At 44.1% G+C, this 24,187-nt stretch overlaps 2 protein-coding genes across 2 annotated transcripts; both read left to right on the top strand.

The window, feature by feature from the left end:
* The first annotated feature begins 407 nt into the window (after positions 1-407).
* On the top strand, positions 408-10,037 carry TUBA8 (tubulin alpha 8). Its single transcript, XM_056513525.1, has 5 exons — positions 408-1,344; positions 4,727-4,949; positions 5,599-5,747; positions 6,269-6,949; positions 8,146-10,037. Exons 1-5 carry the CDS (start codon positions 1,342-1,344, stop codon positions 8,437-8,439), a joined length of 1,350 nt encoding a protein of 449 aa, XP_056369500.1. The 5' UTR covers positions 408-1,341; the 3' UTR covers positions 8,440-10,037.
* A 1,817-nt stretch (positions 10,038-11,854) lies between these two features.
* USP18 (ubiquitin specific peptidase 18) lies at positions 11,855-24,140 on the top strand. Its single transcript, XM_056513358.1, has 11 exons — positions 11,855-11,962; positions 14,485-14,680; positions 15,436-15,532; positions 17,024-17,166; positions 18,623-18,702; positions 19,464-19,610; positions 20,022-20,117; positions 20,635-20,805; positions 21,484-21,615; positions 22,036-22,085; positions 22,449-24,140. Exons 2-11 carry the CDS (start codon positions 14,512-14,514, stop codon positions 22,525-22,527), a joined length of 1,164 nt encoding a protein of 387 aa, XP_056369333.1. The 5' UTR covers positions 11,855-11,962; positions 14,485-14,511; the 3' UTR covers positions 22,528-24,140.
* Positions 24,141-24,187: the final 47 nt, after the last annotated feature.

Raw genomic sequence — 24,187 nt, forward strand, 5'->3', positions numbered from 1 at the left:
CTTACTGTTCTGATCCAGTGCTCAGCTGCCAGCTGGGGTTAAACCAGTGCAACAGCACTTCTGAGTTCTGGATTATTCAAAAATGCCATTTTCAGAGATGTGTCTATCTTTAATTAGAGAAAAAGGCTTTAGGTTTAGGCAACTCACCACCTGCCCACAGAGGTTGAATGCCAGCATCCATCAAGATGACTTGCTTTCCAAGAATCCAGGTCCAGGCCATATCTGCCTCATGTCTCTGTGGGCTCCCACTGGCAGAGAAAATGCCACAAAGGACTAAATTGCAAATAATTTAGTAATTCACAAACCTGTTTCAGAGCTCTTGGTTGCTAGATCTGATACATTGAGTCAAAGTGTGCCTAAGAGGTTTTGGGTGGTGGACTGCTCAAAGTGAGACTTTTTCCTAATTCTCTAAAGCTGTGAGGATTAATATTTCAGATTGTCCAGAGCACCAGAGCTTGTCTGGAATGTTCCCACTTCCACTGCAAGAGGAACACACTAGGGCAAACCTATTCCTTAGTCTCAAAGCAATGATCTGATGGTTTTCTGAAGAACTTTGAGATTCAGCTTAAACAAAGCAGCAGGTGGAAATCATCATGGAAATTCTTTGTTAAAAAACAATTATGGCTCCAGAAATTATGGCTCTGTAGGTTTTCCCAGCCAAAAGAGTCATGATTTGCAGATTTATGTAAAGAACAGCAAAATGAAGACTATACCAAAGTGAGTTTATAAAAATGAGTATGAACTACTTCTCACTGTTAAAATGTAGGTGTTAAAGAAGATACTTCTATGCTGGTTGCCAAAAAAAATCTATTAATATCATAATGTCAGAGTAGGCCAACCTACATTTTAGGAGTTGTCTATTTGATTAAACAGCATCATAAACAGCACATTTACAAAGTCTGGGGATACATAGCACAGATTCAAGGAAATAAGTGTGCCTTCCTCTTTGTTACCTAGGGGTTGCAAACAGGAGGATTTCTCTGGTGACAGAAGCTGCTGCTTTCCAGGGGTGAACCTGTTCAGAAGCAGCAGAGTGGAGCTGGCTGCACTAATGGTGTGTGTGCTGCAGGTGATGGAAATTCCTGAGGTGTGAGAAAGCAGAGTGTTACATGGCCACACTCCAAATAACCAGCATGCCAAGCCTGGCTGGCTGAGTTTGAAGCCTGGGGTGTCTCTGAGTGGGTGGATTTGCACAGGAGGGTGTTGGAGCAGCAGGGTGACCTCTTCCCCCAGCACTGTGACACTGAAGCTCAGCAGCAGGTGCCTGCTGCCCTGCAGCCCAGAGCCAGGCTCCAGCACAGACCAGGGATCCCAAAGGGGGGAAACACCTCTGGAGACACCATGGTAAGGGGGATGTGGGAGCACCACGGTAAGGGGGGCTGGGGGGGCTGTGGGTGAGGGCTGTGCTGCTGTTATCAGTAGGTTTTGCCACAAAACCCTCACCTCACACACCACTTACCACATAAGAAGGTGGGAAGGCAGTGCAGAAAATCTCACTGAAGCATTACAGCATTAGGTTTTCTTCAGAGAGTCCCTAATGAGTGGAATTATAAGATAAATTAGATGTGGAGTCTTAGCTGTTTGGTACTTTCTGTTGTGACCACATTTTCTCAACACCAGTTCGTTTTCATATGAGGTAATTTTTTTTTTATAAATAAACTGAAAAAAGTTACTTTCCCTTGTGTCTGTTTTAAATTAATTTGGCCTCAATGGCTATACTGTCCATAGCTATATGTGTTTCTGGAGTCCAAGAATCCTTTTATATATGCATGTGTTTAATTAAGTGACAAAATGCCTTTTTTTATAAGTCTTGGGGGTTTGTTATAAATTTGTAGAAATCTCTCAAAACCTCTTAGAATGTTAAAAAAATCCATTTTACCTTGTACCCCAGTATATCTCTAGCACTGAGTCTAATTTTGGTGCAGAGGAAGAACTTTCTGCCAGCCCATTTCACAGGCAAAATACCCCCACAGGCTTCCCAGACCCAGGGAAGTGAGCATGTCTGTGGGGCTGCTGAAAGACTAAACTCTGCCTTTTCCACTAAATCCTGGAGCCAGCTTTGTTTTTTTAAGAGTCAAAGCTGTCCCAGGTTTAGTTTCACAAAGGATCTGGTCCTTTCTACCTTTTCTTTGTTAGACCAGTCCTGGTACATTAGTGGTGGGATGTGAAACATGAGTTTGGAATAGACTCCAAATTAAAATATCATGTAAAGATCAGTTTACTCCGTCTGTGACTCTGAAGAAGGGCCACTCTCTTCCCTGCTAAAAGTCTGGCATCTATTTTAATGCTGTTTGCTATGCAAAATCAGAAATCTCTTTTTCACTGTCCTCTCTTTGGCAGAGTTTCCAAATTACTGCTGGGGTAGGAGAAGATGAAATGGCTCAAAAAGCAGGATTTCAAACTAGAGCAGCTGAAAACTCAACCTGGAAAGTCTTCAACTACAGTCCTATACAAAACTTTACAATATTAACTTCCTAAGGCAGCATTCACTTGTTCTGTCTGTAAAAACCAGACCAATTCCTCTACAGACCTGAAGAAGTGAGGAAAGCAGCTCTTTAGGTTTAAAATATTGCTTGACTTGTAATTGTAGTTTTGCTTTAAAAGATATTCTTTCTAAAAGCCAGCTGGCCTCATTGCTGTGTTTGAAATGGAAAGAAATATTTTTCCTTGCCTTCTTTTTCCTTATTTTTCCTTGCTGCCAGCCTCACAGATCCACCCTGGGATTTGAAAGAAAAGGCAAGAGCCTGCCCTGTGGAAAGTCAGCATTAATTGAATTTTCTAAGCCCAAATAGGCCTTTGGTGTCTCCTGAGTAATCCTCCAGATTGCAGCACACTGACTTATGAAGCCCCATTGTCACTCAAATAACTCAGAGACTTTTGCACAACTCAGTTGAGAAAAACTGGCTTGTGCAAGAGCACTTGGGAGTACATGCATTTGCAGAGTCAGCAGCTTAGAAATTAGTACTGAACAGAAATAATTTATTTCATTGATTGAAAGATTTAAATTGAGCTTTGGTGTTCATTTGGACTTCTGGGGATGACTTGTTGGGCCAGTGATGACTTTTGAAATTCTAGTTGCTTCTGAAAAAATGTCTTCAGTTATGTTTCCTAAACACAAATATGTGCCAATTTGTGAAGAGAACACTGGTCCAGAGATGTTGGTGGTCACACACTGTGACTGAAAACTTATTTCTTGTGGAGGATACATTTCATTCTCAGGTCACAGAATGATTTTGCTGGGCAAGCAGTTACAGAATTTAATTTATAAAGTAAATTAACTGGTCAAATCCAATAGAGCCATTGTTTATCTCTAAATGCAATATTACAAAACAAGAATGAGTGGGAAGCATCCTCTGCCCTTAAAGCCAGGCCTCCTTCATAGCAGGACATCTCAATTCTCCTTCCCTCTCCAAAGCCTGGCAGTGGTCAGTGAGCTGCTCACTGGAAACCATTCCTGACAATTGATTGTTTTCTGCATGGTGCCCAAGCATTGTCTGGAAAAATGTTAATTGGCCTAAGCCAAAACTGTGCCAGTTTTTTTGAATTATCAATCAGCACAGGAGATCACAGTCAAGTGTTCAGTGCTGGCTTTTTTTTTTTTTTGCTCCCTAGCATAGACAGGACCCTGGAGATCACAAAACCAAAACTCAGGCAGCTTTAATTGCTTCAGATAAGAAACCAAATCTGAAAAAATTCACATGCCTGAAACCACTCTCTCCTCAACACAATGCCTTCCACTACACCCAGTGTTGCAATTGTTGGGACTAACCCAGAAGTATTTGCCTTATAATTCTGTTTGTGAACTTATGAAATCCAGCACCATTTCATGCTCCTGTACTTTTAATTGTAGAGGGTTTTGGAGCAGTTGACTCCTGCCTACTTTAGCCTGGTGTTACACAGTTTTCTCTTCCTGGCTGCCACAGAAACAATGCTGAAAATCATGCAAATACACTATACTGCAATGGCACTGCCTGACAAGCAATGGACCCATGATATAAAATTAATATCTGCTCAGGAGCTGGAAGGAACATTTGTTTCAGCCAAGAAAATCTGAAATAATTTCCTCAGGGGAAAGCAGCTCTTCCAAGTTTCCATGTGTGCTGGTTTTGTGTTAATTGGTACTTAGAGAAGGGATTTACAGGAGTAAATGTAGGAGAGGAAAGAAGGGGTGGTCTAAAAGTTTTATTCTAAATTTATTATTCCTCTATGTTGTTAATAAAATTTTTATTTACACTCTTTAAGTTTTAAACCTATCTTACTTTTACTCCTAATCCTATCTCACAACAACAAAATAAGTATATTAAAATTAACAAGTCTAAACCACTACACCATGCTAGCCTGCTGTCAGAGGGTAGAAGGATCAAAAGACATCACCTGCCTTGGGTTACATAAGGGTGAAGGATGCCACATGGCTGTGTCAGGTTCCAGCCAGGAGTAAAAATAAACCAAACTGGATGTGCTCCTCAGCAGGGCCAGTCCAGGAAGAAAGGTGGGGTTTGTGTAACTGAACTTTTTCCCTGTTTTATAGTAGAGCACAGAGATCTCAATTTTATAAAGAATTGTCTCAGTCTGTGGCATGTGCAGTCTCATTGTGTGGTGGGGCTGAACAACCAAATGACCAGCTGACAGTGACAGCTCACTGATTTTTTTGGAGAAGCAATACAAGGAACAAGGAGAGCTGAGGTACACTGTTTTTCCTGAGCCTGCCTTTTCTCCCTCCCCTCAGCGTGAGTGCATCTCTGTGCACGTGGGCCAGGCTGGAGTGCAGATAGGGAACGCCTGCTGGGAGCTCTTCTGCCTGGAGCATGGCATCCAGCCTGATGGCACCTTCAAGGACCTGCCCGACAAACTCAGCTCTGACGACTCTTTCACCACATTTTTCAACGAAACAGCCACTGGGAAGCACGTGCCACGGGCTGTCATGGTGGACTTGGAACCAACTGTGGTAGGTCAGTACAGAAATAAAATGCAAAATGGAGATGAGATTGCTTTTCCTCATATCACCATGGTGTGCCACTGGCACAAAGCAGCTCTTTGTACCTTGGGCTACCACCAGGTAGCATAAAATTAATTTTTTTGTGACATAGGATGCCAGATTCTGTCACAAGTGTTACAAACACAGGAACAGAAGGATCCCCAGCAGTTTCATAGCTGGTACATGTGGTGCACAACTTCTCTTTGCATCAATATTTAACTTTCAGGTTTGTTTATCGTGATATTTTTGCCATTCAAATTCTGCTTTTCTTCAGTTTGGATTCAAAGTGGGAGCCTGAGTGCCTCCCTCCAATAACAGAAGAATGTCTAAAAATTGGGACACCTAAATTTCTTCACACTTTTTTTTTTTTTCCTGGGGGCTTGTGGGTGCAGACTGTACTTATCACTGACAAGCTCATAAGAAGATAAGTGGCTGGATTGAGGATGCACCACAAATCAATCAAATGCACAATAGAGAAATGCTCTGGAGACATTTCCCTTCTCCATCAGCATCTGTCTTTTGGCATCATGAGCTCCTGTGACTGAGAGCATGCATTGGTGCCAGCAACAACCAGGATTTGTTGGCACTGGAGCATATCTGTGAATTTTTTCTTTCTTCTTCAGATGAAGTACGGGCTGGCACCTTCAGGGAACTTTTCCATCCAGAACAGCTGATCACTGGGAAGGAAGATGCAGCCAACAACTATGCCCGTGGCCACTACACCATTGGCAAGGAAAGCATTGATATGGTGCTGGATCGTGTCCGCAAGCTGGTAAGTCCCAGTAGTTCTGAAAAAACAGCAGTTTGGGCTCTGCAGAAGGAAGAAGGGCAGAAATAACAGCTTGTTAATTGCAAATGATGCCTAAGTTTCAGAAAAGAGATTGCAAGTCATACAGATGATATCTTGGAAGAGAGAAGCCCAGCAGTTCACTTCTCAGCTGCATGCCTCCAGGTGTTTTTATAAAGTGGTTCTGAATATGTAATTTTTAATTAGCAGCACAGCCCTACAGCACCAATACTGAGACTGAAGGGTGGATTATGCAGTTGTACATTGCTGGTTTTAGCTAGAGCAGTGTGAAGTTCAGAGAGAGAGAGGCCTGGGCAGGTCCCTGTGTCATAAGCTGAGATGGTGAGGGAAGCAAAGGTTGGAATTATCACCAGGAAAACTTGACATGAAATCAATGCTGTACACTGCCTGTGACTGCTCGCTCCTTCAGCTCAGGATAAGCTCACATAGCAGTCATTTCCACCTTTTTCAGCCCCTGCTGTTTCACTTTCCCTTTTGCTTTCTAGACCGATGCCTGCTCTGGGCTGCAAGGATTCCTGATCTTCCACAGCTTCGGTGGCGGCACCGGCTCTGGCTTCACCTCCCTGCTGATGGAACGCCTCTCCGTGGATTACGGGAAGAAGTCCAAACTGGAGTTTGCCATCTACCCAGCCCCTCAGGTCTCCACGGCCGTGGTGGAGCCCTACAACTCCATCCTGACCACGCACACCACGCTGGAGCACTCGGACTGCGCCTTCATGGTGGACAACGAGGCCATCTACGACATCTGCCGCCGCAGCCTGGCCATCGAGCGCCCCACCTACACCAACCTGAACCGCCTCATCAGCCAGATCGTGTCCTCCATCACGGCCTCGCTGCGCTTCGACGGCGCCCTGAACGTGGACCTGACAGAGTTCCAGACCAACCTGGTGCCCTACCCGCGCATCCACTTCCCGCTGGTCACCTACGCGCCCATCATCTCCTCCGACAGGGCCCACCACGAGCAGCTCTCCGTGGCCGAGATCACCAGCGCCTGCTTCGAGCCCAGCAACCAGATGGTGAAGTGCGACCCCAGGCACGGCAAGTACATGGCGTGCTGCATGCTGTACCGCGGCGACGTGGTGCCCAAGGACGTCAACGTGGCCATCGCCGCCATCAAGACCAAGAGAAGCGTCCAGTTCGTCGACTGGTGCCCAACAGGCTTCAAGGTGAGCAGGGCTGCCACCAGCTTCTCTTCTGTGTTTAAAGGGCAGGCTCGGTCTAGTAGAAAAATTGTCTGTTTCTGCTGTTTCCTCTGAACGTGAATATAGATATTTCCCGCTCAGTCTAGTAGGAAATTTGTTTATTTCTCCTGTTTCCCCTGAACATGAATATAGATATTTCCCAATGAACGTATGAGGGATGCATTTATATAAAATGTGCCTTTTCTCCTTTGGACATAGAAATCTTGTTCATTTCCCCCTGAACACAGGGGAAATATAGGTATTTCCCAATGAATGTAAGAAGGATGCGTTTATATAAAATGTGCCTTTCCTCATTTGGACATAGAAAACTTGTTTATTTCCCCCAGAAAATGGGGGAATATAAGTATTTCCCAATGAATGTAAGAAGGATGCATTTATATAAAATGTGCCTTTTCTGCTTTGGATACAGAAAACTTGTTTATTTCCCCCTGCACATAGGGGAAATATAGGTATTTCCCAATGAATGTAAGAAGGATGCATTTATATAAAATGTGCCTTTTCTCCTTTGGACACAGAAAACTTGTCTCTTTTCCCCTGAACATGGGGGAATATAAGTATTTCCCAATGAATGTAAGAAGGATGCATTTATATAAAATGTGCCTTTTCTTCTTTGGACATCCCAGTGACACAGACTCTCACATATTTAAATAACTGGAAATTCAAAGTGTGTATTAAAAATTAAAATTTAAAGAAGTTTCAGTTTCAGACCTGACCTTTGGAACAGCCAATGAGCATTGCCTCTGAGGCACAACCTAAAATTGAGGGAATACCAAAATGGATAAAATTAATAAATAAAATGCTGATACTAGGGGTTCTCTTAGTTCACCTAGAAATATTACACAGGAGTGTTGGGAAACATATTTTCAACAATAATACAGACATTAAAAGTGGAAAAATATTTGTGATACGAACAGCTCCTTCAACAATGAAAGCTTTAAACTGGGAACCAACTTTTTATGTTAGTTTCTGCAGAGTATCTTGATGAAACTGCAAACTCATCAGTGTACATTAAACAGCAGAGCAGTACAGATATTAAAGTGAGTGTGTGCCACACTCTTTGCCTTTTATAATGGCATTTGCCTACCTCAGCATCTGTAACTTTTTTTTAGTCACATTTCTCCATCTCTCTGCCTCCTTCTCCTGCCGTTCCCTGTCTCCAGGTTGGGATCAACTACCAGCCTCCCACGGTGGTTCCTGGTGGAGACCTGGCCCAGGTGCAGAGGGCAGTCTGCATGCTGAGCAACACCACGGCCATTGCTGAGGCTTGGGCCAGGCTGGACCACAAGTTTGACCTGATGTACGCCAAGAGAGCTTTCGTGCACTGGTACGTGGGTGAAGGAATGGAGGAGGGAGAGTTTGCAGAGGCCCGAGAGGACCTGGCTGCCCTGGAAAAGGACTATGAAGAAGTGGGAACTGACTCCTTCGAAGAAGAGAATGATGGGGAGGAATTTTAAAATACATTTTGCTCCTGGTGAGCACAGAATTGTCTCTGTGTCACTGTGTTGAAGAGTTAGGTCAGCTTTTCTGTGCGCCGTAAACATGAATTTAGGAGTGACATTTTTTTTATTCTATAAATGACAGGCAACTTATCCTGTAAGATATCATCACCTGTAGAAATGCCCCACCACTCCCAGTAATGTAAAACAGACTTGCTCTCCCTTGCACACTTAATGTGAGCCTTTTAAAGTTCTAATGTACATGATAAACTCACTGCATTCCATGTAGGTCATCCCAAAAAGCTGCAGAATCCTGCTCCTGCCAACAGGACACCACAGGCACCTGCCCAAGCTGGGATTCTGTGGAATCCCCAATCAGCTACAACACTTTGAAAAGTCATGGCAATCAGCTGAAGTCCCAGGGAACTGGGAAAAGGGAAATTTGTCCCCATTGTTAAAAAGGGTAGAAAGGAGGGTCCTGGTGACTGCCAACCTGTTACCCTCACCTCTGTGCCTGGGAAGATCATGGAAGTCCTCCCAGAAGCATGTGGAGGGCAGATTTAGTTGGATGTTGATGGATAAATTAACTAGGCACTTATGCAGGAAGTACCTAGGTGCTCAAGCATAAATTAATTGGGAATTTATTAACACCTTGGTGCAACAAATGAGATATTGTCTTGCTTTTTGATTAGGTTCCCCTACATGCATTAGTGGTTCTCCTTTCTCATTTCAGAACCTGGATTTTTTTATGATGCTAATACAGAATCCCTTTCAAGAAGAACTTGCCTATAAAAAGCAAGGCAATTCTTAGACATACCCAAGTTGGCTTTCTTTCAAGACTGTGAACTTTCAGACCTGAAAACCTTTCTGGGACTGATTCTGCCAGATTTTTTCTCAAAAAGCAAGACAATATCTCTCCTTTGTTGCACAGGTGTGTTCATAAATTCCCAGCTAATTAATGCATGAGTGTTAATTATCTCACATTTCCCACCCTTTCCCTCTTAATGTTTTTCATCCTTTTTTCACCTCACATTTCCTTCCCTTTTTTACCTCACGTTTCCCACAATTTATTCTCTCATTTTCTGCCCTTTCACCCTCTGTTTAAATACTTCAAGTGTTGGAAAAAGGGGTATTTTTCCTCAATTAAACCTTAAATAATGGAAAAGGCAAGTTTTCCTTTAATTGATACCCTTAATATCACAGGTGAAGGGGAATCCCCTCCAAATTAAGGACACCTGCTTTGGAAGTGACTGAGTTCCACAGGCAGAGCTTAAACTATTCTTAAGACCTAATACTCCTCCTAACTGAGCACCCAGGCTCTCACAGGGGTCATCACCAAAAGCTCTTTCAGCCTCACACTGCTTCACCCAGCATATCTAGTTCCTGTTCAACCTCCAGTGTCCTTTTGCACTTTGCTCAGGTGGTTTCATTATCTCCAGACAGTTTTATGGCTTAGAGGTTCTTCTCTCTCCCTCTCTTCTATGGGGCAGTCACCACATAAGCCAGTAATAGGCATGGAATGTCAGGAAAAATAAGGCACAAACACCAGAGGTTTATGTCTAGAAAGGAGACAGAGGAGTCCTTTTACTTTATTCAAATAAAGAGCATTACCCTGGAGACTCTCAAATTTTTGGAGGATGCAGCCTCCCTTTTTATCCCAATTTCCCAGCTGCATTTCCCTCTCTCCTTCCCCACTGGCTGAGGTACTTGAGAGGCACAGACTTCCCAGAACACCTGATACCTGAGATTCCCCTCTAATGTATAACCCTCCCTTTTAATTTTTAATTCCTATGTAATTCATGGGTTTCCCCCATTGCTTCTTTCAACTTCCAATATCCAATTTCATTTATCAGCAAACCTACAGCTTGTTTGTAAAGGCAAATATATATATATATATATACATATATATACATATATATATATATATATATATATATATATATATATATATATATATATGTATATATATATATATATATATATATATATTTCCATTCACCAATCAGTGGAATCCATCCCATTGTTTCTTTTATGACTCAGTGCTGCCAGCAGACCCACAGCTTGTTTGTAAAGACAAATCCATCATTCAGATAATTTGAACTATCGCTGAGAGCCTCTGCCACAGCCAAGAAGCTGAGTCATTTGTGCCCTTCTCTCAGAAGTCCCTAAAGACACCCACACCCTTACTGTGACGATTTAGGACAGTTTTCACGGTCCCTGCTGCCTCAGCTGAAGACTTTGGACTGCTGAGAACTGAGCCAGGCAGTGTGAGCAGGTTCCCCATCACCTGCCCAGAGGGGTGGCAACTGGGAGCTCTTCTCGAAATCCACAGTGGATTTTGGAGCTGTGATAGGGACCCCTGCAATTTCCAATGCCCTCAGAGGAGCTCTTCAAGCACAGGTGAGGGCTGTGGGAGGACTGAAAGTTGGACTGTCCATAAATCATGTAATGTGTCACAGGACTGGCAGTTTTACCCTTGGCACCGTCTCTCAAACTGGGAGGCAGTTCTGTTGTAAAAGATCTATTAGCAGAGAGACAGTGTGAAAAGAGCTGGGTCACATTTTTCAAACCTTTATTCTTCTAAGGGTTTTTTTTTGTGCGTGTGTGTGTTTTTGAGCTCTGATGGCTCCAGACATCTCCTCTGAAAGCCTCCCGTGTCTGTGTCCTTCCCAGGGCTCAGCAGAGCCGGGCGGGAGCTGCACAGATACCTGACCCAGGTCTGGGGGTGCCTGCTGCCCTCACCTGAGTGCGGACCTTCAGCATCATCACTTCCCCCAGAACGCACACGAGAAGCGATCTGTGTTCAAGGACAAAGAGCCGGCAGTAAAATCCTCTTGGCTCTCCGTGCCGGGATGAGGCGGCGCAAGGCGGCTCCGAGTTTCACTTTCTGTGCCTGCTGCCGGCCGAGCGAGAAATGAAACCTGCGGCGCCGCTCCGCCCCGCTCCGCCCGCTCCGCCCGCCGCTCTGCCGGTGCTGTCCCTGCTCCTGCTGCCCCGAGGAGCGGCTCCCGGTGCTGTCCCGGCTCCTGCTAACCTGGACGAGCGGCTCCCGCTGCTCTCCCGGCTCCTGCTGCCCTGGACGAGCGGCTCCCGGTGCTCTCCCGGCTCCCCTGCCCCGGAGGAGCGGCTCCCGGTGCTCTCCCGGCTCCCCTGCCCCGGAGGAGCGGCTGCTCCGGGCAGACGTGCTGTGCCATCCCCGCTGTGCCATCCCCGCTGTGCCATCCCCGCTGTGCCATCCTCGCTGTGCCATTCTCGCTGTGCCATCCTCGCTGTGCCATCCCCGCTGTGCCATCCCCGCTGTGCCAGCCCCGCTGTGCCAGCCCCGCTGTGCCATCCTCGCTGTGCCATTCTCGCTGTGCCAGCCCCGCTGTGCCATCCCCGCTGTGCCAGCCCCGCTGTGCCATCCCCGCTGTGCCAGCCCCGCTGTGCCAGCCCCGCTGTGCCATCCTCGCTGTGCCATTCTCGCTGTGCCATCCTCGCTGTGCCATCCCCGCTGTCACAGCCCCGCTGCCCTTGTCAGCCTCAGGTCCTGCGGGAAATGGTAAGAAGCCGTTTTGCTGTTTTGGGGGATTATCGGGTGCTGGAGGTGCAGGGTGTCAGGAAGGAAGGAAATGGGGGAATGATAACGGGGAGTAGTTTAGGGGCTGAGTGGGAAGTGCGCTTTCAGTCGCAGCCCAGGGAAGTGTGGAGGTGATGCTCTCTTCCCTTCAAGGGTGGATCGGCACAGTGAATCTGCTGGAGCGCCTCAGGGGGTTCCTAAAAACAGAATGGTTAGGGCTGGAAGGGAGCTTGAAGATCATCCAGTTCCAAACCCCGTGCTGAGGACAGGGACACCTTCCACTGGAACAGATTGCTCAGAGCCCCATCCAACCTGGCCTCCCCTCGACCTGCCTTAGCATCATCGGCACCCCAAATTCCCATCAAGGAAAAGGAGCTGAGGACTGTGAGGGTAGGTTATGATGGGGTGGAGGGTATGCAGGGGACTGATCTCTGTTCTCTCCCCAGTGCTGGTGCAGTTGCTTGGCTTGGTACTTGAGGTACCGAGTCCTGCCCGTGACTTGCAAAGAAAACCGAGAGGCAACGCTGCTCCTGCAGTGAGAGAGGGAAAAGGGGGCAGGAGGAGAGCCTGCTGCTCAGTGCTTTGGCTCACTCACCAGCTGTTTTACACCCTTGTGCAGGGAAAAGGAGGAAAAGTGCAAGTCTTAGGAAGGCTGTGTTTCTGACAGCCGAAACAAGGCGGTTCCAAGGGTTCAGGAGTTCAACTCGTGTCCCTGTTCCCGCAATAGGATTCCTGATAGTGGTGACTGAGAGAAAAATCCATGCAACCAGGAACAAAACCTCCTGTATCCCCCTGCACCTTCCTGCCCTGAGATCTTTCTACCTTTTCCTCAAGTCACTCAAAGCCATTCAGCCCTGTTCTTGCTCTTTAATCCCACTCTTAGTCCTCCCTTTCCTGACAAAACCTGTGTCTTGCAGGTTTGCTTTATCCCCAGTACATCTCTAGCTGTTGTTAACTACTCTGTGCTGCCTGCCCCTCTCCTTTTTGTCTCTTTTAACATCCTCACTGCCTGGAGCATCCCTTCTGGCTGATTCTACACCAGCTGAACCCACCAGTCTGAGACAGGCTCCCACTCCAGCTCAGCTCTCAGAAACCTGAATGTGTTGTTAAATCATCTCCAGGAGAACAGGCAGTCTGTGTTCAGTTTCTGTTCACCAAGGGAGAAATCCAATGAAATTTATCTTTTCTTGCATAGCTGTTCTAATCACTGAGTTTGTGTATAAAAAGTAATGTTCTTGAATCTGTCTTTCAGGAGGTTTTTTTTTTTTTTTTTTTTCCCAAAATGCTTCTCAGCAAATTCAACAATATTTGGTGAATCTTAGTGACACTTAGAGATCAAATGTAATCTTCAAAAGTTCAGTTGGAAATAAATCTACTTAAGCTTAAAGGTAATAATCAGGGAAAAAATCCATTTCATTTCTAGCTTCTCTGCCTGAATCTTCAGTAACTTTGATATTTGACACTATGAGGCATAGTTAACCCAAAAACATGCTTTTAAAGCAAAGATTTTTTTAATTATTTTTTTTAAATAAAAGGCAGAACCAAGATTTTGCTTATTTCCATTTCTTAGTAGTTTTTCTTCATTCTTTTAATGCTTTGCCTTAGGTTGATTTTATGTGCTGTTTAATATTTGTACAATAATAATTTCTGACCCTTTTTGGGCTCTCCACCTCTTTCCTTTGCCATGACTATTTTTTTCTGATTCTGTCTCCATGCTGGCATCGGGCTTTTAGAAAGTTTCCTTTTTTGCTTAGTTGATTTGAACTTTTATTTTTTACTTTTTTTTTTTATTATTTTTTGTTTTGTTTGTGTACTTTTATTTTACTTTAGTAGCTGAGTCACAGGAGAGTGGCAGAGTAATGAACATTGAATACTCCCTTAAAAATCTAGGCATTATAAGGGCTCTTTTGCATGATCAGTTACTTTGTGATCATTTGAAGGAATAGAAAAAGAAACTGTTGGTGCTTACATGTCTCTCGAAATTACAGTCCAAAGTGCTACAGCAGTGCTGTGATGCAAGTGCTTAAAACCAATGCAGGGAGCCCAGTACAGAAACCAAATGTGCTTATCTGGTCAGAAGAGAAGGTGAAACTTGAGCTTTTCCATACTTGGGCTACTTTATTTTGATAAAAGATTGATTTTTCTAAACAGAGGAATTTTGCAACACCTGCTTTTGGGGAATTTTAATCATCTTATTTACCAAGTCTTTCCAAGCAGGGATGTGTGGAGTTCCTTGGCTAGATAGAGCTGTTTCTGTGGAACTGGAGGCTCATTTATTTATTTAGCCACAGGAGGAAGACAGGATGAGAATTGTTGTCAGACTCCACACCTCAACACCCATGCTAATTCAAATATCCCACATGCTGTTGCAGTAATCTTACTGATTTTATTGATATTCCAGGCTGGGCTGAGCAACCTGATCCAGTGGGTGACAACCCAAGCCATTCAATGATTTATTTTTTGTTTTTTATTTCACCTTTTTCATAATGAAAACGTCTCTGCAGTCTTTCTGTCCTTGAACAATATTCTTGATGGGACAAAGAAGTGGACGTCCAGAAAGAAGCAAGAAACCAGAGGTGGCACTAAGTGAGACCATGGAGGCAGAAATTGAAGTACAAAATAATAAAGAGGAAATTGAAGAGGTGGAGGCAAAAAACAAGAAGCTGGCATCAGTCTTTGGTGTGGCAGACTTAAAAAATGGTAATAACATTTTGCTTATTCTTCACTGTCATATTTTCTATTTCTCATGTCTGCTTTTCTGTTCTCTGTCTATAAGATTCATTTTCTCCTATTCCATACTTCTTCACTGAGGAAGATACAGATGATTCTCATTTTGCCCTGCCAAGTAACAGTTTTGAGGTTTTTTTTAGAATGGAATTATTAAGATTGCAGAGCTTTTCCTTATTTTAGTCCTCAAATTGGCCATTGCAGCCAAAAAGGCCTAGTTGTTGGCTCTATCACTTTCCAAACAGAGCCAGCATTGCTGGATTTGCTAAACCATGGACTAGGCTCTGGTTATTCCTCTCATGCTGGCAGTCTTTGCCTCTTGCTCTATTCTATGTTCAGGTGTGTTATGAGAGGACTGAAAACAGAGGAACTGGGAGAAATCTGAGCATCATTAGCCAGGTCCACCTGGAGTTTTTCAGTCAATTGCCAAACAAAACCAAATGTTATCTGCCTGAGCAACAGAAGAATAGATGGATTGTGAAATCCACCTTTTTCAGGTCTGACCAGATGCTGATCACAGAATGACTGAATGACAGGCTGATCACAGAATGACTGATGACAAGAGGCTGATCACTGAATGACTGATGACAAGAGGCTGATCACTGAATGACAGATGACAAGATGCTGATCACTGAATACGTGCGAGAGGAGTTTGCCGCTTTCAGAGAATTTTCACTTTCTTTTCCTGTACCTATCCCTAGGCCTCACTTCCTTTTTCTCCCCTACAGAAGCTGTTGGACTGTACAATCTTGGCCAGACCTGCTGCCTGAACTCCCTGCTGCAAGTGTTCTTCATGAATATCAGCTTCACCAGGATACTCCGGAGGTACTGTTGGAACCACCCAGGATATTTCCAGTTGCCCTGTTGTCTCCACTCCTTTTTTGATATGGGATGTGTATTTATTTGAAGGCTTGGACCACTGAGGTGTTATCAGGATGCTTTTTGGTCCCTCAGCAAGGTCTCTGCCTTGTTGTGTCTGTCATACACTGACAGCCTGCAGAAGTTGCAGTGCTCAGACTTGTTAATCATCTCTGGTTCATTTCCTGAACTGGCTCTTTATGGCTTGTATCTCTTTTCCCTAACAGGATATAATTTTATTTCAGGTTTACTCACATGCCTGATTAATAGGCAACTGTTAATTTTGTCACTTGAAGCATGTAAATATAAATATACCTTAATCCCTGACTGCCCTGGCCAGCCCCTGATAGAGTGTTGTTCAGATCTTAAATACATAGCATTACTTTGTTTGGCTTGACTGTTGTCCCTGTGTGCTTTGAGGAGGATTTGGGCTTCTGTTTCCCCACTGACCACACTAATAACTGGTTTGATTTGTTTTTAGTTTGCTCACTTCTCTGCAGATTTAAATTCATAGCTAGCTTGTCACTTCCATGTGCAGCTAAGTAACTTGCAAGTTCCCATGTGGAAATAATCTTAAGCATGAAAACAATTGACACAACAAGCTATTCTGGTAAGAGAACCATTTGCATCTGCAAGAAACAAGAAATCTGTCTCATGAGAATCAGTGAACAAAATATGTAAACTAAGCAAGAATAGAGATATTTGATAGACAAGTAAAATATTTTTTACTAACCAGTGAAGTAATTGGCAAGAAAACTATTGACCAATTAGACTTGCACATGAGGTCTGTAAAAACTGTATAAAACAAGTTGTGTGAATAGAGAATTGGCTTTTCCTGCATGAAGAAAATTGAGCCTCAGCTAATTTATTACAACAGTGGATCTGAAAAGGAATCCATTCAGTCCTTTTTTATGTGCTCACTACTGAGCAGAGGAGAAAGGAGACAAATTACAGGCATGCAGAAATTGTAAGTGTTATAAATGGGAAAAGCTAACTAGTGTAGACTGTAGGTTACCATGCTTACTTGAAGAAAGAAAAACCTGTGGGCTACAGTAAATTTAGGAAGTTTTTGTTGGCATACAGTTGAAATACAAGCATTATGATACACATGCCCATGGAATTTTGAAGGCATGTTGAGAGTGAGGATATCAATGAGTGGGAGGCAATAAATGTCTGAAACTGGCTGTAACTAAAGTTGTTTCTAGAGGCCAGAAAACACTTGAGGTCCTGCTTGGCTTGTTTCTTATGCAGGAACAAGCCAACTTGAAATTTTGACCTTTTACTTGAGAGCTGTCAGGCTGCACTGTGGGATGAGCTAGTGCAAGTGGCTGCTTCCCTTATTCCTTCTTTGGCTGAAAATGTACCCATCCTGGTTCCTCTTAAGCTGCTGTCTGTGCTCCTTTCAGGTGTGATGTCTGAGGTTTCTCCACTGAAATCCACCTCTGCATTCCCTTTCAGGATCACAGTGCCACCTCCTGCACGGAGGAGGAGCAGTGTCCCCTACCAAATGCTCCTGCTGCTGGAGAAGATGCAGTGTGGCAAGTGCAAAGCTGTTTGTCCCACAGACCTGGCTTACTGCCTTGCAGAGCACAGAGTGAAATGTAAGCAGCCCTGCCTCCTGCCCACCTCTGCATTATCCAGCACTTGCAAGCATCTCCTTCAGGAATTCAGGAATGCCAGGAGCTGGGTGCACAATGACACATTTTGAGTGCAATACCGTGTCTTAACTGTGAAGAGAGGAAAAAAAAACAAACCCTGCTGGATATATTTGCTGATATCCAAAGGGTGGAAAAGTATCAGACTGCTAGAAGATTCAGCTGGCCAGGAGGAAAGGGCTGGGCAGGCCAGAGAACTCATTGTTTGATTTTTCTTGCTCTACTGGCATCACAATAGTGAAAGAGCTGCTGTTACTTATGAAAAAAAAGGGATAGTGAGGAAAAGAGGATGAGTTTGCACCTTCTTATAAGGGCAGAGAGAAGAATTTACAGGCTGAATCTCCCAACTGGTCAAAGTTCTAGAAGAAAGAAATTTTTAATGCATGAGTGACCAGTGACAAGGGGATGCCAAGACTCTGTCTGTGTGTACAAATACACAGGGTATAACCAAATTCCCTTTGTCATATAAAAGCCCAAACAGGAGAGCACTGAAAGAGGAGGTGCCCTGACCTTTATGAAAGAGGAACACAAGATAAACTCAGTATCCCTGTTTGCATCATTTTTCTCCTGACTCTGAGTGGCTTTGCAGCCTGACATCCCTCTTGCAGCTAGAGATAGGGATCAAGGGGCTTTTACTACCTGGTGTGTGAGACATATGGATGGGCCCTCCTGTCATTTTAATCTCAGCTCTCAGGAGCATTTTCACCTTCATGGGGCATGAGGGGATGGGGGAAACAGGTCTGTGGAGTAATAAATGTGAAAAAGAGAACAGAATCTTCCCTGCACTGTTTGTAAGGAGGATTCAAAGGGGACTGGTTAAAGGGCATGGTAGGACATGTGACACAGAAGGATAGGACATGGGTTAAAGCTTGAAATGGAGAGTTGGGTTAGATTAAATACTGGGAAGAGATTTTTTCTTGTGGGAGTGGTGAGACACATGCCCAGAGAAGCTGTGGGTGCTGCACCCCAAGTGTTCAAGGCCAGACTGGAAGGTGTTTGCTGGTCTGGTGGAAGGTGTCTTTGCCCATGGTGGAACCAGATGATGTTTAAGGCTCCTTCCAACCCAAACCATTCTCTGATGCTGTGAAATGCAGCCCTCAGCTCAGGGAGCCATCTGAGCCCTGCTCTGGTGGGTATTGAGTGTCCTCTTGTCCCTTCACCTGGTGACAAGGACATGACTTTTGCACTGGGTGGCACAAACACTCCTGTCTTTCCCCACTGCCTGCTCAGGTCACTTGAGGAAATTGCAGCTTGTGTGCAGCCTAAGCTCTGTCTCTGCAGGGAGGAGCAAAAAGCAGACTGCTTCTAAGGAGGGACAATCAATCTCCCTTTGCCATTTGTGGGAAATCTGTGCTTGGTGCTGGTCAATATTCTGATTGAGGTTGTTTTTCTCTTTGTGCAGTGTTTGTGCAGTATGATGCTGCTCAGCTCTTTCTGACTCTCTGGAACTTGTTAAAGAAGCAGATGAAAAACCCAGAGCTGGTGAGGATGGTGAATGAAATGAACCTTTGCCTCTTACCATGTGTGGTTTCCTCTGCTCCTTGAAGGATCCCCTTCACTGACAATTGTCCTAAATTAAATATTTAAAATTATCTCCTCTTTCATTGCATCCTTCAAATGAGACAGAGAACCTTTGTTTCATAAGCTTTGACATTTTGAATCACAGTTAAGTTTTGCTCATCCTGCTTTCAGGGTATGCCAGTTTCCATTCTAATGGGAGAGCTGATTAATAACTAAAAGATTGATCTTTTTTCAGCATTGTATTTAGTTATATTTAATTTATTTCCCCCCCAATTTTCTGTAAACATTTATTGGTGTATCCTGACACAGCTTTTCCCATTATTGAAATCAGCCAGGTGCATTTCATTATAATTAGTCACTGATAGTACAGGATGTATGTAATTGTTCCTCCCATGGGGCTGAGGAAAGTGACTCTTCCCTGTTTTATTAATACAGAAGACAGGCTCCTGTTGCAGTTTCAAGCAAAACAGAAGAATTCTGCATCAAAGCAGATATTTAACTCTCTGATCTTACAGGCTGTGTCTTTCCCCTCTGTTAGGGAATGAGGGGAAGGAGTTGATCTCCTTTAAACTGTGAGAAGGACCCTGCCCACATAAGTCATTGTCACATTTGGCTCCAATGTTAGAGCAGTCACCCTGTTTGAAATGTGTGGACACACAGGGAAACAGCTCAGCTCTCTTCTTCACAAACCTTGTTTCTGCCTCTTTTTTTCCCCCCTCCAGGTTGAAGAGCTGAGTGATTTGTACACAATCTGCATACAGGAGCATCTGGCCTGTCAGAAATGCTCTTTTGAAATGAAGAGCAACAGCAACATGTTAACCCTTCCACTCCCAGTGCTGGATGCCAATTCTCACAGGCTGAAGACTCTGGTAAGTTCAGCAGCACTGTTTCCTTAGCAGATGATTCCCCTCTGTTCACAGTGGAGTTTTCAAATGCCAGTGGACCACTGGACCTTGTTAAATCTCTGACCACTTTACACTGTTTCAGCATAAAGGACCTGCTTTGAAAACCCTATGGCTTTGGAGCAGGTATAAAAGGCATTTATACATCAATACCTTCTTTGTGGAATATGTGTACTCTTCTTTTTTTTTTTTCCCCCAACTATTGCACTCACAGCAATATCTAGAAGAAATAAGGTACCTCTTATTTCAGGCTGCTAGGCAGTCTTTTGTCTTTTGAATAAAACATGCTTTCTGCAACTTTGGTGCTTGGACCCTGTGAAATAATGTAGAAATAAAAAATTGAAAAAATTCAGTTGAAAGAAGTCTCTGTCTTCTTAGGAGCACTGTCTGCAATACTTCTTCCTTCCAGAGGAGCTGACTGGACAAAACATGTGTTTCTGTCAGCAGTGTGGGAGGAAAACACCTTTTCTGCAGGTAATTGGAGAATTATTTTGTCATGTCTCAAACCCAAAACTCCCTTGAGGACTGCAGAGGGTGGGGAAAGGACTCAATTATATCGGTTTAAGAGGAGAGCAACAACTCAGATTTGTTAGCACAGCAGTGCCAGTGAGATACAAACCACAGGCACCTTTCCTCCTGTTGGGAAGGAGCTCCCTTGTCACAGGGAAGTTGATTTTCCTCTCCTCACCCTCCTGGTGGTGCCAGCCTAGGGCTGGGAAAGCACCTGAGAAGTGAAGCAGCTCTTGAGACACCCAGAGCTGGGTGCTGATGACACTAAAGCTGAGAAACTTGGCTGTCACAGCTCTTTACCTGGATGTGCCTTGTGTGCAATGGGATACAGAGGTTTGGCATCTGTGGATCTGTTTGGTCCCATGGAACTGGGAAATATTCACTGGAGCACTGGCTGCTCTCTGTTCTGCACACACTGGGTGACAATGGCTGTTCCCAGGTTTGCTCCCCAGTTTTAATTGCATTATTTGTTGCTTTACAGAGCATGAAGCTTGTCCACCTGCCCCAGACTCTGACCTTGCACCTGAAGCGTTTCTGCTTTGAAAGTTCCTCTCACACACACAAGCTGAGTCACTCCCTGCCATTCCCACAGGAGCTTGATTTCAGGGAAATCTTGACAGAAGATCAGTGCCAAGCAGATGACAGTGAAAAGGTGAGATACACCTGTTCAACAAGGGCAGTTTTTCTTCTCCTCTCTGCTCCATTCTCACAAAAATTTAAGAGATCACACTTGTCTCAGTTAAAAGTGCCTGTCTTAAAAATTTGTGTCTGAAACTTTACCTGTGCCTGGTGCTGGATTAACTGGTTCAGTCATTATTCAACATTGTGTGCTCAGATTAAATCACCAATACCTGGAGCTTCCTGCCTTCAGGACAAGAGCCAGGCTTTGCAGATCTCACCTGTCCAAGACAGGCCAACTCTATTCCTGCTATTTCCCAGGCAGCATTGTTGGTATTGTTGGCCACAGAGTTTGGTTCTGTTGGCCACAAAGCTTTGCCAGGTAGCTGAGATGGATCTGCCCACTGTGGATCTGTTTCTCTTTCTGGGGATTAACAAGGGGAAGTGTGGCAGCAGCACAAGTCTCTGGCTGTGTTGAACCCCTTTGCTGCTCCTTTGCTGTCCTGCTGCCTTTGCCACAATCCTCTGGGCTCCAGAGAGGCTGCCAGCCCAGCTGACAGGCAAAACTCTGAGGGTAAGAGCAAAAAAAGGCAGGATACTCCAGGCCAACATGACCCTTTTTTTCCTTACAAAATGCACATCCTGCTGCTTCTCTGCAGCCTGTGGCAGATGAGAATTGCTGCACTGAGGTTTTCTTTGTGTGTCTTTGCAGGCTGGCTGGCAGTATGAGCTTTTTGCTGTGGTTGCTCACTCAGGGTACTCCAGCTGTGGCCATTACTGTGCCTACATTCACAGCCTCACAGAGTGCAGGTGGTATTGCTTCAACGACTCCCAGGTTTGCCAGGTGAGCAGATCCAGCCACGGTTGTTTTGTGCCTTCCTGGGCACTCCTCCAGGTCTCATCCAGCCTGGCTGCTGGCTGGAGAGAGCCAGGAAAGGAAACTGAGGCTGCAGAGCTTTGTCCAGCTGCAGGATGCTCTGGGCTGAGGGCAGGGTGACCCTCAGTACCAAACAAGGTTTTGTGCTTTGCAGAAGCAGCTATTTGCTGCATATCCTACTCAATGGACCCTACATCTGTCTAATGTGTACATTCAGAACTGGCTTTTCCTCAAAGAGTAAAAGCAATAAACCAGTTTATTGAAAGGTGTTTAGTTACTGGAGGTGCCACTTATTCCACCCTTATGAGAATTCCTGGGATGGTATCAGAATGTCTCTGTCCCTTAGGAGTTTTTACCAGTCTCCTCTTGTGTGTTTTCCTTCTCTAGGTGTCATGGGATGATGTTAAATGCACCTATGGACGTTCCAACCTCAACTGGTATGCAAACATATCCCTAATATATCCCTTTCTTCTAATGCTGCTCTGGACTTTGGAATGAGGGCAGTAAACAGAGAAAGATAAATGGTTTAATGGAAGAAAAATGGGCTGCATGTTGCCTGGGGTGTAGTGGGGATGCAGGAGATGTGTCAGTCAGTTTTTGTTTTGATGCATCATAAGAAAATGAGGTCACAGCAGGGAAATAATCTCTCCTATAAACTATACACTGCCAGGGAATCTTGGCAGAGGACCAGCTTAGTTGACCTAAAACTCAGAAAGCTGAGCAGGAGCAATTCTGGGATGTTACCTGCAACCTACATCTTCAGACTTACCTTGTGATTTGCTTTCTCTTTGCCTCCACAGGAGAGAAACAGCCTATCTCCTGTTTTACATGAAAAAGCCCCCTCAGCAGCCCAGTCCTGGAGTATTAGAATGTCTCTGAAAGCTGTGCACTGTCCATGGAGCTCTGCACCTCTGGGCCAGCGTGGACATGCACAAATATTCCACAAGGAAGACATTCTGCACTCAGCAACCTCGGTCTTCACATTTATTTATGGAAAAAAAGTGCAGCAGACACTCAGCTAGAGAAAGGATCAAGGAGCTGTTGCAACTAGAGACCATTTATTTTGTGTTGGTGGTTTTTTTTTTTTAATTTATGTGACTCTACATGTTCATTTCCTCTTTAAAAGCTGATGAAGTTAGTCCTTGTCTCTGCTGCCTTACCATTTTCCTGGTGCCTGGATTCCAGTCCAGGAGAAGTGTTTGACTGGAAAGCCTGTGTGATATTCCAGGGAGGTGAGAGGTTTTACTGGAGAGCTGTGGGAGCCATACAGAGCCAGTAAGGGCTTGAGATTCACTTTGTCCTTTTAGCAGTGTGTTAGATGCTGGCAAGCTGGGCAGGAGACCCCCAAAATCACCCCAGAAACAGCTGGAGGAAGGATCAGAACCCTTGTGACATCACACACTCCTAAAAACCTCCCTGAAAACAAATCTCTGCAGCTGAGATGTGCTTTAAATCAGGAGCTATTGGAGCAGTTCTGATGTACAAGAGGAGTTTGTATAAATCTGTGCAGGTGATTATTATTTCAGCAGGGTTATCAGGCTTTTAGATGCATTTTCTTTCCTGTAGAAGAAGATATTCAGAGCAGCAGAGATTCTGAATCTGGTTAGTGATTTTGCACAATCCAGGCCATAGATGGTGGTAAGGGAAGGGAGATGCCTTGATGAGCTTGAACTTTTGGGGTTTTTGGTTGTGTGGCTTTTGAAGCACTCATGGTGTTAACTCTTGCTGATCCTCTTGGATTGAGGATCCCAGCAGTTTGAGGACTGGAAGGACCTTCAACACTCTATGACTATATTTACAAAGGTGCTGTTTCTGTGGACTGAGCAATTATTAAATTATATTAAAATTATATAAATTATATAAAACTGAAAAACTAGTGTAGATATACTGCCATCTATGTATAACCTGATTTTATTGTGGTAATGATGATGAGGTTCACAAATCATGTCCCTTTTCTGAAGGTAAACTGAGAAATCTTAGAGCACAGCTGTGAAATTTCTCTTTCACTGTGTGGAAGGTATTTATACTAATACAGGACCTGTATTGATAAAGTCCATTATTCTGTTCAGCTCTGTATTTCTGTTGTTTATTCTGTGGTAAAAAGATCCCAGCATATTATTTGCCATCAGGATGAGGAATTTTCAGGCTGTTCACCTTCAGGAATGCATTGCACTATTTCTAAAGCATCTTGCAATGGGTGAAAACCAAGTTTCTGTTTCCTTTTCCAGCATTGCCTCTGTGAAGGAGCTGACAAAGCTGCACTTTCAGGAGCTGAGAAGTTAATGGGTTAAGAGACTGACATTTCTAAATAGCTGTAACTTGAAATTAAAAAAACTTATGCTTATGAAAAATGCCTTAAATGTGTCATAACCTTCCAGGGATGTCACCCATCAAGGAAAAAAATTAAGAATCTTTTCAGTGAAAAAAACAACATTTAATTCCAATGAAAAGTAATCAGTGGGTTTTTTAATAAAATATTATGGGATACATAATATGTGTGTATTATTATTATGTATATATATATATTATTTTTTTTAAT

This window comes from Oenanthe melanoleuca, chromosome 1A (genome assembly GCF_029582105.1).
Source record: "Oenanthe melanoleuca isolate GR-GAL-2019-014 chromosome 1A, OMel1.0, whole genome shotgun sequence".
Classification (NCBI taxonomy): Eukaryota; Metazoa; Chordata; class Aves; order Passeriformes; family Muscicapidae; genus Oenanthe; species Oenanthe melanoleuca.